The sequence below is a fragment of the Ahaetulla prasina genome, chromosome 8, assembly GCF_028640845.1.
Source record: "Ahaetulla prasina isolate Xishuangbanna chromosome 8, ASM2864084v1, whole genome shotgun sequence".
NCBI classification, from domain to species: domain Eukaryota; kingdom Metazoa; phylum Chordata; class Lepidosauria; order Squamata; family Colubridae; genus Ahaetulla; species Ahaetulla prasina.
The window spans coordinates 10083417-10105783 of NC_080546.1; the positions used below are offsets into that span (position 1 = coordinate 10083417).

Consider the following 22367-nt stretch of genomic DNA (forward strand, 5'->3'; position numbering starts at 1 on the left):
GCCTTCCGCACATGCGCCCATCCTCAAAACTAAGCCTAAATAGGATGGCATAGAGCCAGGGTGAGGGGGGCGGCGGTCCCACCTGCATTTCCCACTCGCAGTTCAGGCGAACCGGTCCAAAAAGGCTGAATGCCATCTCTGCTGCAAATCTAGACTTCCACAAAAACGTACTGCGGGCCACAATTTTGAACCCACTGCAGCTTCCGGATATTTTTCCTTAGGGTTTGCTTTGTTAGGAAGAGCCGGTTGTGTCCGTAAAGATCCTCGGTGATTACGTTCCACTTACTTCGATTGGTGGTCGTAGTTGTGGGTTCTGGGGGGGAGCAGTTCTTCTTCAGACTGGACCGTCGTTCGAAGGAAGGTGCAGGAGCCGCCTTAAGGTCATCCAAGGGAGCCGTTAGCAAGGAGTGCACAGGAGACCTATCTTTGAATCGGTCCTCAAAGGAGGGTTTTTTTGAACAGGTGTAGCGAGCGGAGAGTTGGGACACTACAGGGAGCAAAGAATATGGATGTTAAAAGTGAGTGTTTCAAGAGACCCCAAGGGGGTTGTTGGGGTTTTTTTGCCTTTTTTTTCCTCTTACAAACGTGAACCATCATTTCCCATGCTGGCGTTTGTACTTCCATAAGACAATGTCTGTGGAGATTCTCAATCATCCAGGTCATGGTTGTCCCAAAGGTGCTTTTTCAGGAGGCAACTGGACTTTTCTTGTTGTTTTTTGGAAGATGTTTCGCTTCTCATCCAAGAAGCTTCTTCAGCTCTGACTGGATGGCGAGGAACGGAAGGATTTATATTCCTTGCAGACAGCTGGGCATTTGCATCCTTTTAGAGGGTCGTTGAAGCACTTGGAGGTTTATCTGTGTCCTCAGGATCACCTGAGTGCTGCTCCTGGCGCTGCTCAGCAGGGATCACCAGGGGAGCTTTTTAAAAACATTTGAACAGCTGAAGGGGTTGTAAAAAATGCTTTTAAAAGCCTCTGATGATCCCAGCTGAGCCGTGCGATCATCAGAGGCTTTTTTTTACTTTTAAAAGCATTTTTTTTGGCCGAAGAAAAAATGCTTTTAAAATTAAAAAACAACAACAACTCTGATGATCGCGTGGCTCAGCTGGGCATGGGCGGGGGTGGGGGGTGGCAGGGATTTTTGCTACCGGTTCTCCGAACCACCCACCACCATCGTTACCAAATCGGCCAATCCGGTCCAAACCGGGAGCATTTCACCCCTGTACTAATTGCCTCTCTTATCAAGGGTTAGTGTCTTCCACTTGGCCGCATAAGATGCTGAGGCTTGGCCCAATATGTATTTGGCTTCTTTCACTAGGACTTTCTCCATCAGAAGCTGTCTTACCTGACGAAGGGAGAGCAGAAATGTTCCTTGGTCAAAAAATTCCCGTTTGATTCTTCAGGCTGATCATTATATGATTACATGATACAGCAGGATGAAAGACGAAAACCTGAATTTGGCATCATTCATTTTCGATGGTAAATCACTGTGTTATTTGGCCACGCCATCTTGAGTGCTGAAGGGAAACCTCTAACAGACATATGGCTGAGCTCGTATAATGCCGTAGTTCATACAGTAGTGGCCAAAATTGTGGAAACCTTTTGGGGAAAGTGTATTTTCTAAAACTAGCTAATAAAACCACTTTTTTTGTAGTAGTGCCATCAAATTATATATCAATGGAAAGATGATTTAATCAAGAATATAATACAATAACATTTATGAAGGATCTGCTATTAGAATAGCAATTACAGTATAAAAAAGAAAAGTGAAACACGTAGAAAAAACGAGATATACAAAAATGACCACCGGGTCAGTTAAATATATAGTTGGGTAACCTTTAGCATGAATTACGGCCTTACGACATCTTCCCATGGAGTGAACCAAGTCTTTGAGTTCTGCAGCTGTTCTAATGTGAAACCAAAATTGAAGGATTGCTTCTCTTAACTGGGTTTTATTGCTGGGTTGCTTCTGACTAACAAGTTTCTTTAGTTGGCTCCATAGATTTTCCATTGGGTTAAGGTCTGGGCTATTCCCAGGCCATTCCAGCAGTGGAATATCTTGAAACTCCCCCCCCAAAAAAGTGGTGTTATTAGTCATCAAACCTCAAAAATACACTTTTCCCAAAAGGTTTCCACAATTTTGGCCACTACTGTATAAAGCCATTGTCAACCAAACTTTCAATTAATCAGTGGACAGACTGGCCTGCAAAAGTTGTCGGTGCTCCAACACTGGAGGTTTTTAAGAAGAGACTGGACAGCCACTTGGCTGAAATGGGGTGGGGTCTCCTACTTGAGCAGGGCATTAGTCTAGAAGACCTCCAAGGCGCCTTCCAATTCGGTTATTCTATTATTTTGAATGAAGCATCTTAGGGGCTTATGTGAGTGGAGCCCTTGCCTCACAATCAGGAGGCTGAAGTCTTAAAGTTGCCAAAGTTGGAGACCCCTGCTCTAGAACAGGTGCTGGCTGGGGAATTCTGGGAGGTGAAGTCCACCAAGTTGCCAAGGTTGGATACCCTTGCTTTAGAATCTCTCCGTTTTTGGCTGTTGGTGGGGAACCACTCAAAGTTTTCCTAAATGAGATCAAACCTGACTGATACCGAAGCTCAAATACTTTCGCCACCCAATGGGAAGAGAGGACTCCTTGGAGAAGACCCTGATGTTGGGAAAGATGGAAGGCAAAAATAAAGAGGATGGCAGAAGATGAGATGGTCAGATAGTGTCATCCATGCAATGAAAAATGAATTTTGGGCAAACTGGGGGAGACAGTGGAGGATGGGGGGCAGGGGGGGGGGGGGGCTGGCGTGCTGTGGTCGATGGGGCAGTGAAAAGTTGAGCACTAATTAGTGACCGAAAAATCAAATAGAAATCGGAATCAGAGGGACGGAAAACAAAACAGCTGATTCCAGAGAAGGATGCTTAAGTTAGCCCAGGGTTGAAGAAGAATAGAAGAATAGAATAGAGCTGGAAGGGACCATGGAGATCTTGTAGTCCAGCCCTCTCTGCTCAAGCAGGAGGTCCTGTACCATTCCAGACAAGTGGCTGTCCAGTCTCTTCTAAAAGCCTCCAGCGATGAAGCACCCACAACTTCTGGTGGCAAGCTGTTCCGCTGGTTGAATGTCCTCAGTGTTAGGAAATTTCTCCTCGTTTCCAGATTGCTGCTCTCCTCGATTACTTTCCACCCATGGTTTCTTATCCTGCCTTCTGGTGCTTTAAACGGTCAAGTAAATGGGAGCTCTGGTTTCAAGGATCCACATTTCTCCTGCCAGATCTGCATTAATATTATCACACGTAAGTTTTATTAAGGGGGTGTTGTGACTCATCCTCCCTCCTCTCCCATCTCCAACCGAGCCTGTTATCAGACTCCAAGTCTGATAATGAAGAGGAACGGCCTGTCCTGCCTCCAGCCCTGGCCCTGGCCCCATGCCCGGAGACGATTCCAGGAGTGAAAGGAGTAGTCCAATAAATCTCATTCATACAGCGTGTGTTCCTTTGGCTCAGCTGTCAGAGCAGGAAGCCAGCCAGGTATTGGAATTGCTCGGGCCTACTCCTTCTGACCCCTCCCTTTCCCAGACAGCAGATCCAGCTGAAGACAATTCAAAGTGGGAGGATTTTTGCTTCCGGAGATCTGAGAGGCGACACCAGCAGAAGGAAGGGAGGGGCAGGCCTGGAGTCATGGAGCCACACCCCACAGCCTATATAAAGGACCTGCTTTTGGCATTCCAACCTTGAGTCAAGCAAAGTCTTATTGAGTTTGCTGATACCGGACCCTATCGCTGAGGTCACAACTTGGACTCCTGCCTGCCCTGATAAACCTCGGAGGACCTTGGCAAGCTGCAGAGGCTTCGTTGCCAAGTTGGTTACGGACTTCCTTGACTCGTTCGTCGGAGTGGGAGTGGGACACGACAGGGGGATTATGTATTACAACAGACGTTCCCTTGCTTAATGTCCAAGAAGAAGCTCACCACTGGATGTATAAGGGAAAGTCGATTCTTGATCTTCAAGATCTGTAGTATGTAAACTTAATGCATCCCTGTGAATAAAGCAGAAAAGGAAACCAAGTTGCCTCACCGTTATTCAAGAGCCACGTGCAAGATGAGGAATATACGGCCCAACATTATAAACAAAAGAAATAATTACAGGTAGTCCTTGACTTACAACCATTTGTTTAGTAACCATTCGAAGTTACAGAGGCACTTAAAAAAAGGTGACTTGTGACCATTTTTCACCCAACCAAGCATCACTTCTCACTGTTGCGGTCGCCAGCAGCCTGCGGAGCTGGCAATGGAGTCGGACAGCGATGAGGCTGAGGTGAGGCCAGGGCCATCGGGAAGTGAGGTGCGGACTCCAGAGCCTCCAGAGACTGATAGTAGTGAGGCAGAGGAACAGGAGGAGCCTGTTCCTAATGCACGCATGAGAAGAGCTGCCAGAAGGCAAGAGCAGCTCAAGCAAAGAGGACAACTCGGGAGTAGGGCTCACATAAGGCTTAAAAGACCAGCAACGGCATTTGAGCTCTCTGCTGGAAAACAACGTTGATACCTTCGTCTTCTTGCATTTATTTTGTATCGTTGTCTTCTGAACTTTTGCCAAGAAAGGCCTTTGGCAGTTTGCCAGGACTGAGGGATTTGTGTTGGGAGGAATTTGCTTTAATTTGAGTTGAACGACGCTGGGAATGAAGTAATTCTCAGCTGTTCGAATAAAGTTTGTTTGCTTTTTCACGGACTGAGTTTCCTACTACCTACTTGGGCCTGGGTCACAACACTCACCTGCTAAATGCTTCTTGCCCCCTGGTCACCTCTGCAGGTAAGTCTCTGACCGCGGCTTCCCTGTATCGAGAGACAGAACTCTGTGAAAGCCATCAAAGGAGGTTGATTATTGATGAAACAAATGTATGACAAACGACGACAAAGCAATCGAAGCAGCTCCTTGGAGAAAAAGGAGGACGTTCATGGAATCCCAGGGCTGCTCCAGTCTCCTGGGTGTAAATATATATATATATATCTGAGGTTTTCGCGGGGGTTTGTATGTAGGTCTTTGGTTATTCGGGTTTTCTCCCACATAAAATTGGAAGTGTCTTGGCGACGTTTCGACGAAGTCTCATTCGTCATCTTCAGGATTCAACTTCGTGCTTCTGGGAGCAATGTGTGAGAAACAGCTGCAATCACACATTGCTCCCAGAAGCACGAAGCTGAAGCCTGAAGATGACGAATGAGACTTCGTCGAAACGTCGCCAAGACACTTCCAATTTTACGCGGGAGAAAACCCGAATAACCAAAGACCTACATACATATATGAACCAAACCAAACCAATTTCTGGAAGAACCTTGCTTAGGATATCCTTAACCAAGGCAGTTTTGATGCCTTAATTATTTCAGGGGTCCAGATGCTAAAAGCCCTGCACAAGAAGATGTTGCTTCCAACCCATCAGTTCCAGTTACTGAAACAAGGATTTCTGAATTTTCCATTTTAGAATACCATGCAAAGGTGCTACTCAGCCGGTTCGCACCGGTTTGCCTGAACCGCTAGTGGAAATCACAGGTGGCCCCGCTTGCCCACCCCGGCTGTATGCCATCCTATTTAGGCATGTGTGGAAAGCTGGGCGCATTCGTGGACGGGCGCTCACATTTGTGAACGGGTAGGGAATACCACCCCTGATACAATAGACTTGGTGGAACATTTTAGAGGTTTTTTTTTTTTTAATGTTCGTCTGGGGAATGATGCTTCCCTAAAATGGAACATTTGGGGGCACATTTCTGGAACAAGCTTTGCTTTCATTGCGGGAGAAGTTCTACTACTTTAGAAAGAATGTAAGGTGTATCTGTAACTGCTAAAAAAGAGCATTTGAAGCTCAAGGTTGAACTGTGGGGTCCTAGGTGCTCTCTGAACTTGGTGGCTTTCTTGCAAGACGTTTCCTTACCCAACTAGGTAACATCATCAGGGCGAGTTGAGTTTGGTAATGAAATGTCTGCAAGAAAACCCACATGCTCAGAGAGCACCAACAACACCACAGTATCTGTAAATGTGACTTTAATGCAGGACAAGTGAAGGCTAAAAAGAATATTTTTTTAATTGTCTCCATAACTGCATTCTGGATAGGCCATTAATGTTCAAAGAGGTTTGATACCCCATAAAAGGTAAAGGTAAATGTTCCCCTCGCACATATGTGCTAGTCATTCCCGACTCTAGGGGGCGGTGCTCATCTCTGTTTCAAAGCCAAAGAGCCAGCGCTGTCCGAAGACGTCTCCGTGGTCATGTGGTCGGCATGACTCAACACCAAAGGCGCACGGAACGCTGTGACCTTCCCACCAAAGGTGGTCCCTATTTTTTCTACTTGCATTTTTTACCTGCTTTCGAACTGCTAGGTTGGCAGAAGCTGGGACAAGTAAGGGGAGCTCACCCCATTTCGCGGCACTAGGGATTCGAACCGCCGAGCTGCCGACCTTTCGATCGACGAGCTCAGTGTCTTAGCCGCCGCGCCGCCGCGTCCCTTGATACCCCATAACAGTACATTAAAAAATACGCAGTGCTAGAAATGCAAAAAAGAAGAAGAAGAAAAAGAAGAAAAGACACATTGTCTTCCATCTGGCTCAATTAGAATATTTTGATCTTCCCGGTCAAAATTTCAGCGCCTCACCTGCAGGGGTCATGTGATCTTCTGCCAATGTTTTCTCTGCTAGGAAAGTTTCTGAATGGGAGGGAGGGGGTAAAAATGCAAACAACCACGTAATACATCATATTATTTACACAGTTTTGGGTAGTCGTTAACTGTCTTTTACAAAATGGGTTCCTGATTGGGAAAAGAGACATAGCTGAGTGGCAGCTTCATTAGAGCAGGGGTGTGCAAACTTGGCTTTTTTAAGACTTGTGGACTTCAACTCCCAGCAAAGCTGGCTGAGGAACTCTGGGAGTTGAAGTCCACAAGTCTTAAAAGAGCCAAGTTTGCACACCCCTGTATTAGAGTGTAGTGTATCGATATGTAGGTTAGGAGAAAACGAAACCAGCATAAACGGTGCTGCCTCAGTGGCCAAGCCGTAATCTGCTCTGAAACAAGGCTGGCTTGTGGTCCTATTCTTATTAGAACTGCAGAAAAAATAATTGCTACCAACTTGCCTTCCATTGAGGACCTGTATACTGCACGAATCAAGAAGAGGGCCGTGAAAATATTTGCAGATCCCACGCATCCTGGACATAAACTGTTTCAACTCCTACCCTCAAAACGACGCTATAGAGCACTGCACACCAGAACAACTAGACACAAGAACAGCTTTTCCCCGAAGGCCATCACTCTGCTAAACAAATAATTCCCTCAACACTGTCAGACTATTTACTGAACTTGCACTACTATTAATCGTTTCATAGTTCCCATCACCAATCTCTTTCCACTTATGACTGTATGACTATAACTTGTTGCTGGCAATCCTTATGATTTATATTGATATATTGACCATCAATTGTGTTGTAAGTGTTGTACCTTGATGAACGTATCTTTTCTTTTATGTACACTGAGAGCATATGCACCAAGACAAATTCCTTGTGTGTCCAATCACACTTGGCCAATAAAATTCTATTCTATTATGGTATTAAAGCGGGAGAAGTGAAGGAAAGCGATTGGTGGACTCCATTGGCTTTGTTTTCCCTTCCCACCAAACCCCAAAGTGGGCGGCTGGGGGGTTCGCAGGGTTCGGGAGAACCTCTAGCTAAGATTCTGTGCAGTTCAGAGAACCCTCAAATCCCACTCCTGGCTGGCCCCGCCCACCCTGCCCCTCCCATCCCCTCCCCGGAGTCTCCAAGCGGCCTGTTTTGGATCCAAATAAGTGCAGGGCACGCACGGAGGCTCGGGGAGGGTGAAAAATGGGCCTACCGAAAGTTCGGGAAGAGGGCCTCCAGAGCCTGGGGAGGCTGTTTTCACTCTCCCGGAGGCCCAAGGAAAGCCTCCGGAGCCCAGGGAGGGCAAAACCGGCCCACTCCCGCCGTGGTGCAGGAGGCCGACTAGGCCACGCCCACCATGGCCACGCCCACCCAGCAACCGGGCAGAGAACTCCTTGCTAAAATTTCTGAAGCCGACCCCTGGACAAAACCCATCAGCCAATTACTGTATTCTCCTTTGCATGGCCTAGAGATGGGCAAGGACAGACACGTGCGTTGAGCAACAGGCTTAGCCGCCTCTCAAATTGTCCAACGAGATAGTGGCAGATGGGGAGGCGATCAATGCCCATCAAGTGACAGCGTTCTTCTTTTTCTAACGTTATGAACCAGTGGAACAGCTTTGCCTTCAGTAATCGTGGGCGCGCCATCACTGGAGGATTTTTAAGAAGAGACTGGACAGTCACTTGTCTGAGATGGTACAAGTTTTCCTGCTTGAGAAGGGAACTGGACTTGAAGACCACCAAGGTCCCTTCCAGCTCATATTCTGTTCTGTTCTGTTCTGTTCTATACTCGAGGTGGGGGGGGGGAAATGAAACTTACCAATTAGATAGGTTTGTCGTTATAGAAATGGCTAATTTATATTATTATGTAAAAGTAAAAAGTTGAGGTTTGCTGTTATTATCATATTCTACTGCACCAAAAAGGGTTGGAAGTCAATGCCTTTTCTTTGTTTTTCCCCTCTTTTCTACATTTTTCCCTTTCCTTTCCCTTCCTCTATTTTTCCCTATTATTTTCATTTGGAATCTTGTATTTTCTATTATAAATTAATAAAAAGATCCTTCCTCAATTATTGCTGCAAGAGAAAAAATAAGTGAATAGCAAGCAACAGTAGCATCTGGAAGTAGGCCACAGACTAAACCAGGGGTCAGCAACCTGAAGCTCCGGAGCCGCATGCAGCTCTTTGGGCCCTCTGCTGTGGCTCCCTGTCAGGTGATCCCGTCATTGGCTGGCCCCGCCCCTCGCCCTCCCCACCCAATCACGCCTTTCCTCACCTGAGAAGGCAAGGGCGACGGTGGGGGTCAGGGCAGAGACAGAGAGATACAGAGAGAGGGGGAGAGAGAGAGAGAGAGAGACATCGAGAGAAAAGGGAGGGGAGAGAGGGAGGGAGGGAGGGGAGAGAGAGATATGTATAAAAGGATTTTGTGGTTCCTGGTGTTTTTTAACAACTGGTTCTCTGCCCTAATAACCAGCTGGGTAGGTGTGGCTAGGACGGTCATGTGACTAATGGAAGTGAGTGACATCAAGTTGGCCACGCCCACCCAGCGTTTGTGGCTCCCGGTGTTTTCTTTTCTCTGGGAAAAGGAGCCAAATGGCTCTTTGAGTATTTAAAGTTGCCGACCCCTGGACTAGACCAAAGGCAAATAATAGGTGAAATGACCTCCCACAGCTATAAAAATAGAAACACAAAACTCCTTGTGAACAGGAGTAGAACACCTGTAATATATGCACAGGTAGCAGAATTGGCCTCTTTTCTCGGTTTAGCTTGACCTTCTGTGTGGTGTAGGTGCTTTGTCTGAATTCAGTGCTATGGCTTCCGGCAAGAGATAATGGAAAATGTAAATTCAACCACGTACCCTATTCTTGGCAGCTTGTGGGCTTCATCCCCTAGAACAGTGTTGGTGAACTGTTTCGACACCGAGTGCCAAAACAGAAGCACACGCGTGTTTACGGGATCTGGCACGCCGGCCAGCTGGTCTTCATGTGTGTGGGAGCACTAAAAACTGGAAGAGCAGCCACCCGGTGCGCATGGGCGCGCCAGGAAGATGATCTTCCGGTTTCCGGCGCATGCATGCGCACTGGCCAGCTGGTCTTTGCATGCGCATGAGCGCCAGAAACTGGAAGACAAGGTGGTTGGTGTGTATGTGCGCGATGGAAACCGGAAAAGCAGCTGCCCAGCGTGTGCATATGCATCGGGCGGCTGCTCTTCCAGTTTTCAGCGCTCCCACGGACAGGAAGATCAGCTGGCTGGCGTGCCGGATCCCATAAGCAGGTGTGTGCTTCTGTTTTGCAACGGGCAACAGCTTGTGTGCCCGGAGAGATGGTTCTGTGTGCCACTTCCGGCCTTAGAATTCCCCATCCAGCATGGAAATTCTGGGAGTTGACATCCACAGGTCTTAAAGTTGCCGAGGTTGGATAATCCTGCCCTATTCCATGGTCTGCTACTATTCATCAGAGAGGTTTAAATAACTGTTCCATGATACCACCCTTATCATCCATATGATAATACGAATTTCTCCTCTATTGGATCACACCATGTCTTCACCTAGCCAAATTTCTGTTCCATGGGAAAATAGAACTCAGTTTTGAGTTTCCCAGCACTGATACCAAAATTCCTTCAAAGGGAGATCTCGGTTGTTATTAAACCTTATGTGTGTGCTTGTGAATATACAGTACCTCCCTCCCTCCCTCCCTCCCTCTCTCTTTCTCCATCCATGCATCCTTCCATGCATCCATCCTTCCATGCATCCATCCATGCATCCATCCATGCATCCATCCATGCATCCATCCATGCATCCTTCCATCCATCCATCCATGCATCCTTCCATGCATCCTTCCATCCATCCATCCATCCATGCATCCATCCATGCATCCATTCATCCATGCATCCATCCATGCATCCATCCATCCATGCATCCATCCATGCATCCATCCATGCATCCATCCATCCATGCATCCATCCATGCATCCATCCATGCATCCATCCATCCATCCATGCATCAATGCATCCTTCCATGCATCCTTCCATGCATCCATGCATCCATCCTTCCATGCATCCATCCATCCTGCCATCCATCCTTCCATGCATCCTTCCATGCATCCATGCATCCATCCTTCCATGCATCCTTCCATGCATCCATGCATCCATGCATCCATGCATCCATCCATGCATCCATCCATGCATCCATCCATGCATCCTTCCATGCATCCATCCTTCCATGCATCCATCCATGCATCCATCCATGCATCCTTCCATGCATCCTTCCATCCATCCATCCTTCCATGCATCCTTCCATCCATGCATCCATGCATCCATCCTTCCATGCATCCATGCATCCATCCATGCATCCATCCATGCATCCATCCATGCACCCATCCTTCCATGCATCCATCCATCCATCCATCCATCCATCCTTCCATCCATGCATCCATGCATCCATCCATGCATCCATCCATCCATCCTTCCATCCATCCATACATCCTGCTAGGATGCAACATCTAGCTATCTTGATAGATCTCAAAAAGTTATGCAAGCTTGGATGGGGTTAATACAGGCAGTCCTCGACTTACGATCACAATGGAGCCCCGAATTTCTCTTGCTAAGTGAGTCATTTGTTAAGTGACTTTTGCCCCATTTTATGACCCTTTTTTGGGTCATATTTGTTAAGAGAATCACTGCAGTTGTTACGTTAATAACACAGCGGTTCAGCAAATCTGGCTTCCCTGTTGACATTGCTTGTCGGAAGGTTGTAAAACGTGATCGCATGGCTCTGGGATCCTGCAACCATCATCAATATGAGTTGCCAAGCCCCTGAATTTTGATCACATGACTGTAGGCATGCTGCAACGGTCATACGTATGAAAAAATGGTTACAAGTCACTTTTTTCAGTGCCGTAACTTCAAATGGTCACTAAAGGAACTGTTGCAAGTCGAGGACTACCTGTCCTTGGCTGAAAGACCCATGAAAAATACCAGGGCATAGCAAAAACATCCCAGGAGAAGACCATGGCAAATCATCTTTCAGCTGTTGCCAAGAAGAACAACAACATGGGTGTGTCCAGAAAGCAAAGACAGACTGAGCTCAATTTGGAAAATTTAATGGATCCACACAAACTCAGCATAGGTAAGACGTCTATTGATGTCTGTGATTATCCTTGGCAAAGTCGCCTTTGCCTATAGATCATTCATTTCCAAAATGAAAATCCTAAAACACAGAAGTTACCAATATTTTTGCATATCCTTACAGCGTACTGCTCAAGTCAAGATCGCTGTCACTTTCTGTTTTGGGGAGAATCGTAGAAGGTATTTCATCAATCGTATTTCGTAATTCTTGAAGGAGTTGCTTTAAGTCTCAATGGATCCACACAAACTCAGCATAGGTAAGACGTCTATTGATGTCTGTGATTATCCTTGGCAAAGTCGCCTTTGCCCATTGTTCATTCATTTCCAAAAAGAAAATCCTAAAACACAGAAGTTACCAATATTTTTGCATATCCTTACAGCGTACTGCTCAAGTCAAGATCGCTGTCACTTTCTGTTTTGGGGAGAATCGTAGAAGGTATTTCATCAATCGTATTTCGTAATTCTTGAAGGAGTTGCTTTAAGTCTCGCAATGGATCCTCCTTGATGTAATTAAGCTTGGAGGGCATCTAAATGGAAAGATGGATTTTGAAAAGAGGATTTGATTAGTGAAACACACACGCACCAAGACCCTCTTCCCTAAAGCAGAGGTCTTCAAACTTGGCAGCTTTAAGACTTGTGGACTTCAACTCCCAGAACTCCAGCTGGCTGGAGAATTCTGGGAGTTGAAGTCCACAAGTCTTAAAGCTGCCAAGTTTGAAGACCTCTGCCCTAAAGCACTATTTCCATTGATCCAGTGGTGGGATTTGAATTAACAACATGTGACTGGGTGGGTGACGTCACCCATCACACCCAGCCCCACCACTCACCTCAAAGGCAGAGGTAGGATTCAGCCGGTTGGGGCTAATCCAGGGGTGAAATCCAAATTTCTTTACTACCGGTTCTGTGGCCGTGGCTTGGTGGGCGTGGTATGGCTTGGTGGGTGTGGCTTGGTGGGTATGGCAGGGGAAGGATACTGCAAAATCCCCATTCCCTCCCCACTCCTGGGGGAAGGATATTGCAAAACCTCCATTCCCACCCCACTCTGGGGCCAGACAGAGGTGGTATTTACCAGTTCTCCGAACCACTCAAAATTTCTGCTACCGGTTCTCCAGAACCTGTCAGAACTAGCTGGATTTCATCCCTGGGCTAATCCCATCACTAGCTGGCCCCGCCCTTGCCCATTTTTCGGCCTCTTTTCAGGCTGTTTTTATGCCACATTTGGCCAAAAAACCAGTGGGGGCAGGGCCAGCCAGTGGTGGGATTTGCCAGTTCGCTGAACCGCACAGAATCTTAATGACCGGTTTGCCTGAACCTGTGTGAACCAGCAGAGCCCGCCTCTGATAGTGACAAGAAACAGTTTAATGCAGGGGTGTCAAACTCAAGGCCCGGGTTCTGGATCTGGCCCACAGGGTACTTAGATCTGGCCCACGGGGCTGCCCTGGAAACAGCGAAGGACCGACCCGCGGTGCCTCTGCCAGCAAAAACGGAGCTCGGGAGGGATGTGAGTGGCCCTCCCGAGCTCCCTTTTCACTGACAAAGGGTTGCAGGAGGTCATCACAGCCGAAAACGGAGCTTGCAATCCCGTTTTCGGTGGCAAAGCACTCGGGCCACCATAGCCCCCCCAAAATGAGTGATGTCAAGCTGGCCACACCCACCCTGGCCACACCCCTCCAGCCCCCCCAAAGTCAAACACAACCCTGATGTGGCCCTCAATGAAATTGAGTTTGACACCCCTGGTTTAGTGTTTCATCATATATTTTGTAAAAGAATCTGGAACTCCGACCAATGGCTAGATATTACTATGTAGTTGCATACTATTCATCCCCCTCAGAACTCCTAGCGAAAACTATAAAATATAGCCAAAATAATAAAAGTTGGGGAATTATAAAGGCTAAAGACAGAAGTAAGGGTATGCAGAAGGTTGAACATCCTTCTCAACCGGTGAAGAAGAACCTGCAGTGACCCAAAGCAGCATGTTGACTTTAGCCCTTTAAGGACCCCCCAGTGAGGAGAGTTCAGTCTTGGTTCGCGGAACCCCGCTCCCTACGACTGTGTCGCAGCGATGCCAAACCGGAAGTCAACTGACATGTACTTATGATGGTTGCAGCGTCCCCGGGATCACATGATCCCCTTTTGCAACTTTCTGACAAGCAAAGTCAATGGGGTGACTCTGGGGAAGCCAGAGTCACTTTTTTTTTTTTTTTTACATTTATACCCCGCCCTTCTCCGAAGACTCAGGGCGGCTTACAGTGTATAAGACAATAGTCTCATTCTATTTGTATATTTTTACAAAGTCAACTTATTGCCCCCCCAACAATCTGGGTCCTCATTTTACCTACCTTATAAAGGATGGAAGGCTGAGTCAACCTTGGGCCGGGCTCGAACCTGCAGTAATTGCAGGCTACTGTGTTCTTAATAACAGGCTTTACCAGCGTGAGCTAAACCGGCCCTTAACCACCATGTTACAGGTAGTCCTCAACTTATAACCACAACTGAGACATTTCGGTTGCTAAAGTGAGAAATTTGTTAAGTGAGTTTTGTCCCATTTTACAGTTAAATTAATAACACGGTTGCTAAGTGAATCCGGGCTTCCCCATTGTCTTTCCTCGTCAGAAGGTCACAAAAGGGATCGCATGACTCCAGGATGGTGTAAACCGTTGTAAATATGAATCAGTTGCCCAACATTGGCCACATGAATTTTGATCACATGACTGTAGGGATGCGGCCATGGTCGTAAGTGTGAAAAACGGTCACAAGCAGGGGTGAAATGCTCCCGGTTCTGACTGGATCTCGTGATCGAGTAGCAATCATGGTGATCCAGTAGCGATAGCCGAACCACCGGCGATACCTGCCGCCCAGGTGTTGTTACTTCCTGGTTTTAACCAGGAAGTCATGTATTTTTTACCTTCTGCGCATGTGCAGAAGGTTTTGTGCATGCGCAGGTCTGCATGTGCATGAGGCATATGCGCACGTGCTCGCTTCACTTGCGCGCATGGCATGTGGACTTCCGAGCCGGTAAGGTAGGTAAGTCGATTTCGCCCCTGGTCACAAGTCACTTTTTTCCGTTCCGTTGTAACTTTGAACGGTCACTACATAAACTGTTGTAAGTCGATGACTACTTGTACTGACTTAACCTCTGCAGTGACTCACTTAACAACTGTAGCAAGAAAGGTAATTAAACGGGGCAAAATTTGCATAGCAAATTCTTCGCTTAATATAATAATATAACAACAGAGTTGGAAGGGACCTTGGAGGCCTTCTAGTCCAACCCCCTGCCCAGGCAGGAAACCCTACACCATCTCAGACAGATCGTTATCCAACATTTTCTTAAAAATTTCCAGTGTTGGAGCATTCACAACTTCTGCAGGCAAGTTGTTCCACTTATTAATTGTTCTAACTGTCAGGAAATTTCTCCTTAGTTCTAAGTTGCTTCTCTCGTTGATCAGTTTCCACCCATTGCTTCTTGTTCTACCCTCAGGTGCTTTGGAGAACAGCCCGACTCCCTCTTCTTTGTGGCAACCCCTGAGATATTGAAACACAGCTATCATGTCTCCCCTAGTCCTTCTTTTTATTAAACTAGATATACCGAGTTCCTGCCACCGTTCTTCATATGTTTTAGCCTCCAGTCCCCTAATCCTCTTTGTTGCTCTTCTCTGCACTCTTTCTAGAGTCTCAACATCTTTTTTACATCGTGGCGACCAAAACTGGATGCAATATTCCAAGTGTGGCCTTACCAAGGCATTATAAAGTGGCACTAACACTTCACGTGATCTTGATTCTATCCTCTGTTTATGCAGCCCAGAACTGCATAACAGAGTATGCATAACTTATCAACAGAAAGGGTAGTTTCCTAAGAAGGAGGGAGCACATTCCAGAAAGAGAAAGGTGGGGGGAGAACAGGGGTGGAATTCAGCCGGTTCGCTAATTTTACATCTGGTTCACCAGACTGGTAGTTGCAAGGACTGGCTGGCCCCTCCCCTCCCCCCTCCCCTCCCAGGAGTCTCTACGCGGCCTATTTTGGATGCCAGGTAAGTGCAGGGCCAGCACGGAAGCTCTGGGAGGGCAAAAATGGGCTTCCCGGAAGTTCCAGAAGTCTGGAAACAGGCCAGTTTTCTCCCTCCCGGAGGCTCAAGAAAAGCCTCCAGAGCTAGGGGAGGGCGAAAACTCCCCGTCATGGTGCAGGAGGCTGAATAGGCCACGCCCACCATGGCCACGCCCACACACAGCAACCGGGCAGAGAACAGGTTGGTAAAATTTTTGAATCCCACCCCTGAGGGAGAGACAAGAGGCAGCCCAGACTAGAGCTGGATAGGAAATGGAGGAATAGAGTTAAGACAGCTGCCATAATGTTTCATGTTCCAGAGCAGACACAGTACTTACATGAGAGATGTGGCCTGCAAACGTTTGACATGACGGTGCGCTGGACGAGTGAGGCAAGCTTGAATAGCGCTGCTTCAGTGAGGAGGAACCCACAGTGTGTCCTGGTCCCTGCAGCTCCTGGGGAAGGAGATATTTATGAATAGCAATAGCACCTAGACCCGTGATGGCGAACCTATGGTACGCGTGCCACAGGTGGCACCATAGCCAGTGGGCACACGAGCTCAGCTCCAGCGCTCATGTGAGTGCCGGCCAGCTGATTTTTCGGCTTTCTGGGCCCACCAGAAGTAGGGGAACAAGCTGTTTCCTGCCTCTGGAGGGTCTGGAGGGTGATGGAAAAGGCCCATTTTTCTCTCTCACCTGGCTCCTGAGCTTTTCTATGAGTCTGGGGAGGGCAAAAATGGCCTTTCCCACCCACCCTGGAGGCTCTCCGGAGGCCAGAAACGGCCCATTTCCCAACTTCTGGTTGGATAGAAAGTGGTTTTTTGCTAGGAGTCCCTGGAGGCTGGGTACAGCAAAAAAGTCACTTCCTGTCCAACCGGAAGTTGGGAAACGAGCCATTTCTGGCCTTTGGAGGGCCTCCGGGGTGGGTGGGAAAGGCCATTTTCGCCCTCCCCAGACTCATAGAGAGGCTCTGGAGCCGGTTCGTACCAGTTCAGGTGAACTGGTAGCGGAGATTGCGGGTAGGCCCACCCACCCCGCCCCGCCACTATGCCCTCCTATTTAGGCATGTTTTTGAGGCCGGGCACGGAAGGCACCACGAGAAAAGCATATGCACAGAAGGCCGGGCGCATGCGTGGAAGGTGCATGTGTGCACGAAGCGAGCGTGTGCGCGGGCGGGCGGCGAATCGGTGGTAACAAAATGTGAACCCCCACTGCTGATGGAAGGCTGAGTCAACCTTGAGCCGGCCAGGATCAAACTCCTGGCAATGGGCAGAGTCAGCCTGCAATACTGCATTCTAACCACTGCGGCACTATGCAATATTGAATAAGTGCAATATTACTACCACATTTGTGTCGGGAGCACCAAAGCACTTCTGGGTTGGAAGGAAGGATTAGCCAGTGACACCACTGTTGCCCAGGGGACGCCCAACCGGATGCTCCTTTCGTCTCCCTGTTAAGTTGCCTTCTGAAGTGGTACTCATCTATCTACTTGCGGTCACCCACTTTTGAATTGCTAGGTTGGCAGGAGCCGGAGTGAGCTGACAAGCATCTGAATTTTGATCACATGATCACGGGGATGCTGCCGGGGGGGGGGCGCATAAGTGTGAAAAACGGTCCTAGGTCGCTTTTTTTCAGTGCTGCTGTAACTCCGAAATGTCACTAAATGAACTGTTGTAAGTCGAGGCCTGCCTGTAATGGTTCTGACATATTTTGAAAGTGTCAGTGAAGCAGAAGACTTACTTTCACGTCTAAAGTGTGCTGGAGCTTGTAGCGCATGACTTCTTGTTCCTGCCGCTGAATGACGCACTGACACTCTGCAAACTGTAGAGACGCCTGGATAAAATCAGGAGTGAGTTATTTACTATTTGGGACGTGACTTATATCCAGTATTATCAGTCGCATTTAAGGCACGGCGAACAGCTTCCGGTTATCTCGAACAGTTTTTGAGAAAACAATAGAATAGAATAATTCTTTATTGGCCAAATGTGATTGGACACACAAGGAATTTGTCTTCGGTGCATAAGCTCTCAGTGTACATAAACAATACATTCATCATGACTCGTAGGATACAACACATAGTCATAGGATATTAAATAAGCAATCAAAATCATGCTAGGAAACTAAGTAAAACAATATGATCGTAAAGATACAAGCAACAAGGTTATAGTCATAAGTAGAAGGAGATAGGAAATAGGAAGGGTGAGAAGAAGAATAGTAATACAGTTAAGTAAATAGTTTGACAGTGTTCTGGGAATTAGTTGTTTTAGCAGAGTGAAGGAAGGAACTCTATTTGGGAGTTCAGCCTTCTATGGTTCCTCTTTCCCTCAAACAAAAGATAAATTCAATCCCATTTATTTAAACATACCAATTCCGCAACATCGCTAGTGGTTTATTTTAATATTAGAATATGGTGCACAACTGAAGATATTTCAGCTCTCTTTTTTCCCTTTATGGATGTCTGCCGCATCCAACCATCCAGTGGTGGGTTTCAAATTTTTTTACTACCGGTTCTGTGGGCATGGCTTGGTGGGCGTGGCAGGGGAAGGATACTGTAAAATCTCCATTCCGTCCCCAATCCAGGGGAAGGTTACTGCAAAATCCCCATTTCCTCCTGATCAGCTGGGACTTGGGAGGCAGAGAATAGATGAGGGGCTAGGCCAGACAGAATTTTTACTACCGGTTCTCCGAACGACTCAAAATTTCTGCTACCGGTTCTCCAGAACTGCTCGGAACCTGCTGAAACCCACCTCTGTAACCATCCCAACTATACCAGATAAAATTGTTAGTGAAGAACTCCAACACCAAACTTGACATGTACCACAATGTTTCTCAACCTTGGCCCATGCTGGCTGGGGAATTCTGGGAGTTGACGCCCGCCTGTCTTCAAGTCGCCAAGGTTTAGAAACAGTAACCTACAATGTTTGATTGATGCTATTAAAATTCTGAGGCCACCCTGCAGGATGGTGAAGATGCAAAAGATTCAACATTATATTCGGAAAAGTGTTTAGCTTGGGAAAAAGCAAGAACTGAAGGATCAGAGTCCATCGGAAAACTCAGGGCTTCCCATTTCTAAATCCTTCTAGAGCCATACGGCACGCCGGCCACAGGAGGCAAGCGAAGTCCTCTTTGCGGACACACAAGCCATCACCCTGGCTCAGCTCCATCGTGCCTGCGCGAACCCCTCCGGCTAGCCAGCTGGTTTTTAGGTTTCTGCCATGCATACATGCGGCGGGGTGCATGAGGGAGATGTGCGCGCATGCACAGGACCCCTGGCCTGCATGGGGGGTCACACGCATGCACGGGGGTTGCATGAGCATGCGTGGGGGGTGGGGAGCGTGGGGGTCATGCACACATGCATGGGGGGCAGGGAAAGTGTGAGGGGGTCATGCACACATGCGCGGGGTGCACGTGCATTGCATTATGAGTGCATGCGTACAGCTTTTGGCATGTGATGACAAAAAGGTTAGCCATCACTGTTCTAGAGAGAAGGAAGCCATACTCAACTTCCACACCATATTAGATTCGATTCTTAATGACCAAGTTTGGGGCATCAGGAGTAGGGTAAACCCCCTGGAAATAGATAGATAGATAGATAGATAGATAGATAGATAGATAGATAGATAGATAGATAGATAGATAGATAGATAGATAGATGATAGATACTGTAGATAGATACATACTGTAGCTAGCTAGCTAGCTAGATGATAGATAGCAGATAGATGAGAGAGAGAGAGAGAGATATGATAGATAGATAGATAGATAGATAGATAGATAGATAGATAGATAGATAGATAGATAGATAGATGATAGATACTGTAGATAGATACATACTGTAGCTAGCTAGCTAGCTAGATGATAGATAGCAGATAGATGAGAGAGAGAGAGAGAGATATGATAGATAGATAGATAGATAGATAGATAGATAGATAGATAGATAGATAGATAGATAGATAGATAGATAGATGATAGATACCGTAGATAGATACATACTGTAGTAGCTAGCTAGCTAGATGATAGATAGATAGATGAGAGAGAGAGAGAGAGAGAGAGATGATAGATAGATAGATAGATAGATAGATAGATAGATAGATAGATAGATAGATAGATAGATAGATGCTAGATGGTAGATAGATAGATAGATGATAGATAGATAGATAGATAGATAGATAGAGAGAGAGAGAGAGAGAGAGAGATGATAGATTGATGATAGATAGATAGATAGATGATAGATAGATAGATAGGTAGATAGATAGATAGATAGATAGATAGAGAGAGAGAGAGATGATAGATTGATGATAGATAGATAGATAGATAGATAGATAGATAGATAGATAGATATAAATAGAGAGAAGATACAGAGAGAGAGAAGATAGATAGATAGATAGATAGATAGATGATAGATAGATAGAGAGAGAGAGAGAGAGAGAGAGAGATGATAGATTGATGATAGATAGATAGATAGATAGAGAGAGAGAGAGAGAGAGAGAGAGATGATAGATTGATGATAGATAGATAGATAGATAGAGAGAGAGATGATAGATTGATGATAGATAGATAGATAGATAGATAGATAGATAGATAGATAGATAGATAGATAGATGATAGATAGATAGATAGAGAGAGAGAGAGAGAGAGAGAGAGAGATGATAGATTGATGATAGATAGATAGATAGATAGGTAATAGATAGAGAGAGAGAGAGAGAGAGAGAGATGATAGATTGATGATAGATAGATAGATGATAGATAGATAGATAGATAGATGATAGATAGATAGATAGGTAGATAGATAGATAGAGAAAGAGAGAGAGAGAGAGATTGATGATAGATAGATAGATAGATAGATAGATAGATAGATAGATAGATAGATAGATAGATAGATGTCAGTGCTCATCCGGACCAGATTTTTATATATCTAAAAACCCCGACAAATGCATTTATTTCTGTCAATCTCAGAGATGTCTGAGGCAGGATGAGGTCCCAAAACTCAAGATGGCGGCCATGACTCTGGGATCAAAGTCCCGCCTTTGATGCGTTGAAAAGGGGCGGGGCTTTGATCACACAGTCGGGCCCTCCATCGTGACTGTTTTTTATTTCATTTGCAGATGCTCCCAGTTCTTCTACGGGAAACTGTTTGGTTTTAAACACCTCACACACACACACACACACACACACACACACACACACACACACACGCACATGCACACACACACACACACACAGACACACACGTGTTAATCCTGACTTCTCTTAGACAAGTCCCGGGATGAAGAATTACATCTAATCCTCGACTTTGTGGCCAAATTCTCTCTTGCTAGGTGAGACAGTCATTAAGTGAGTTTTGTTTTGCCCTGTTTTACGACCGTCTTTGACACAGCTGTTAAACGAATCATGGCCGCTGTTAAGTGAGTAAAAAGGTTGTTAATTGAATTTGGCTTCCCCATTGACTTTGCTTGTCAGAAGGCCGCAAAAGGTGGATCACATGACCCCAGGACACTGCCACCGTCATAAATATGAGTCAGTTGCCAAGCATCTGAATTTTGATCAGGTGACCACGGGGAAGCTGCAATGGTCGTAGGTGTGAAAAATGGCCTTTTAAAATAATTTTTATTTTTATTTAGAAATCTTTTTTTTTTCCACGGCCGTTGTTAACTTCAAACGGTCACTAAATGAATGGTTGTAAGTCGAAAACTATGCGCAGGTGGGTTAAGGAAACTTACTTTATCAAGAGCAGCTTCCATCGTCACCAGTTTGTCTTTCAAACGCTTATCCTGGGACTTCAGGATTTCCAGTTCTCCAGCCAATTTGTTGTTTAAAGAAGCCATGCAGCTCAGCTCTTGACTTAATCGGTTTCTCTCTTCTTTCAAATAATGTTTTTCCTGTATGGGCAAGATAGTAGGGGGGAGGACACACACAAAACCAGGTTGCAAAATGGTGTAGGGTTTCCTGCCTAAGCAGGGGGTTGGACTAGAAGACCTCCAAGATCCCTTCCAACTCTGTTCCAGAGGTCTTCAAACTTGGCAGATTTAAGACTCCAACTATGCTGGCTGGAGAATTCTGGGAGTTGAAGTCCACAAGTCTTAAAGCTGCCAAGTTTGAACACCTCTGTTCTATTCTATTCTATTCTATTCTATTCTATTCTATTCTATTCTATTCTATTCTATTCTATTCTATTCTATTCTATTCTATTCTATCACTTAACTTCTATTCTATTCTATTCTATTCTATTCTATTCTATTTTATTCCATCCATCACTTAACTCCTATTCTATTCTATTCTATTCTATCCATCACTTAACTCCTATTCTATTCTATTCTATTCTATTCTATTCTATTCTATTCTACTCTATTCTATTCTATTCTATTCTATTCTATTCCATCCATCACTTAACTCCTATTCTATTCTATTCTATTCTATTCTATTCTATCCATCACTTAACTCCTATTCTATTCTATTCTATCCTATTCTATTCTATCTATCACTTAACTTCTATTCTATTCTATTCTATTCCATTCTATTCTATTCTGTTCTATTCCATTCTATTCTATCCATCACTTAACCCTATT

The 22367-nt window shown here is 46.0% G+C and overlaps 1 protein-coding gene across 1 annotated transcript in view; it reads right to left on the reverse strand.

Moving 5' to 3' along the window:
- The window catches only part of CCDC158 (coiled-coil domain containing 158), a 92474-nt gene that overhangs the window by 12362 nt on the left and 57745 nt on the right, over positions 1–22367 (reverse strand). The window contains 7 exon segments of the mRNA XM_058193471.1: positions 287–487; positions 3962–4029; positions 4763–4822; positions 6631–6669; positions 12109–12290; positions 16144–16260; positions 17545–17637. Of these exon segments, the coding sequence (XP_058049454.1) occupies positions 287–487; positions 3962–4029; positions 4763–4822; positions 6631–6669; positions 12109–12290; positions 16144–16260; positions 17545–17637 (760 nt within the window).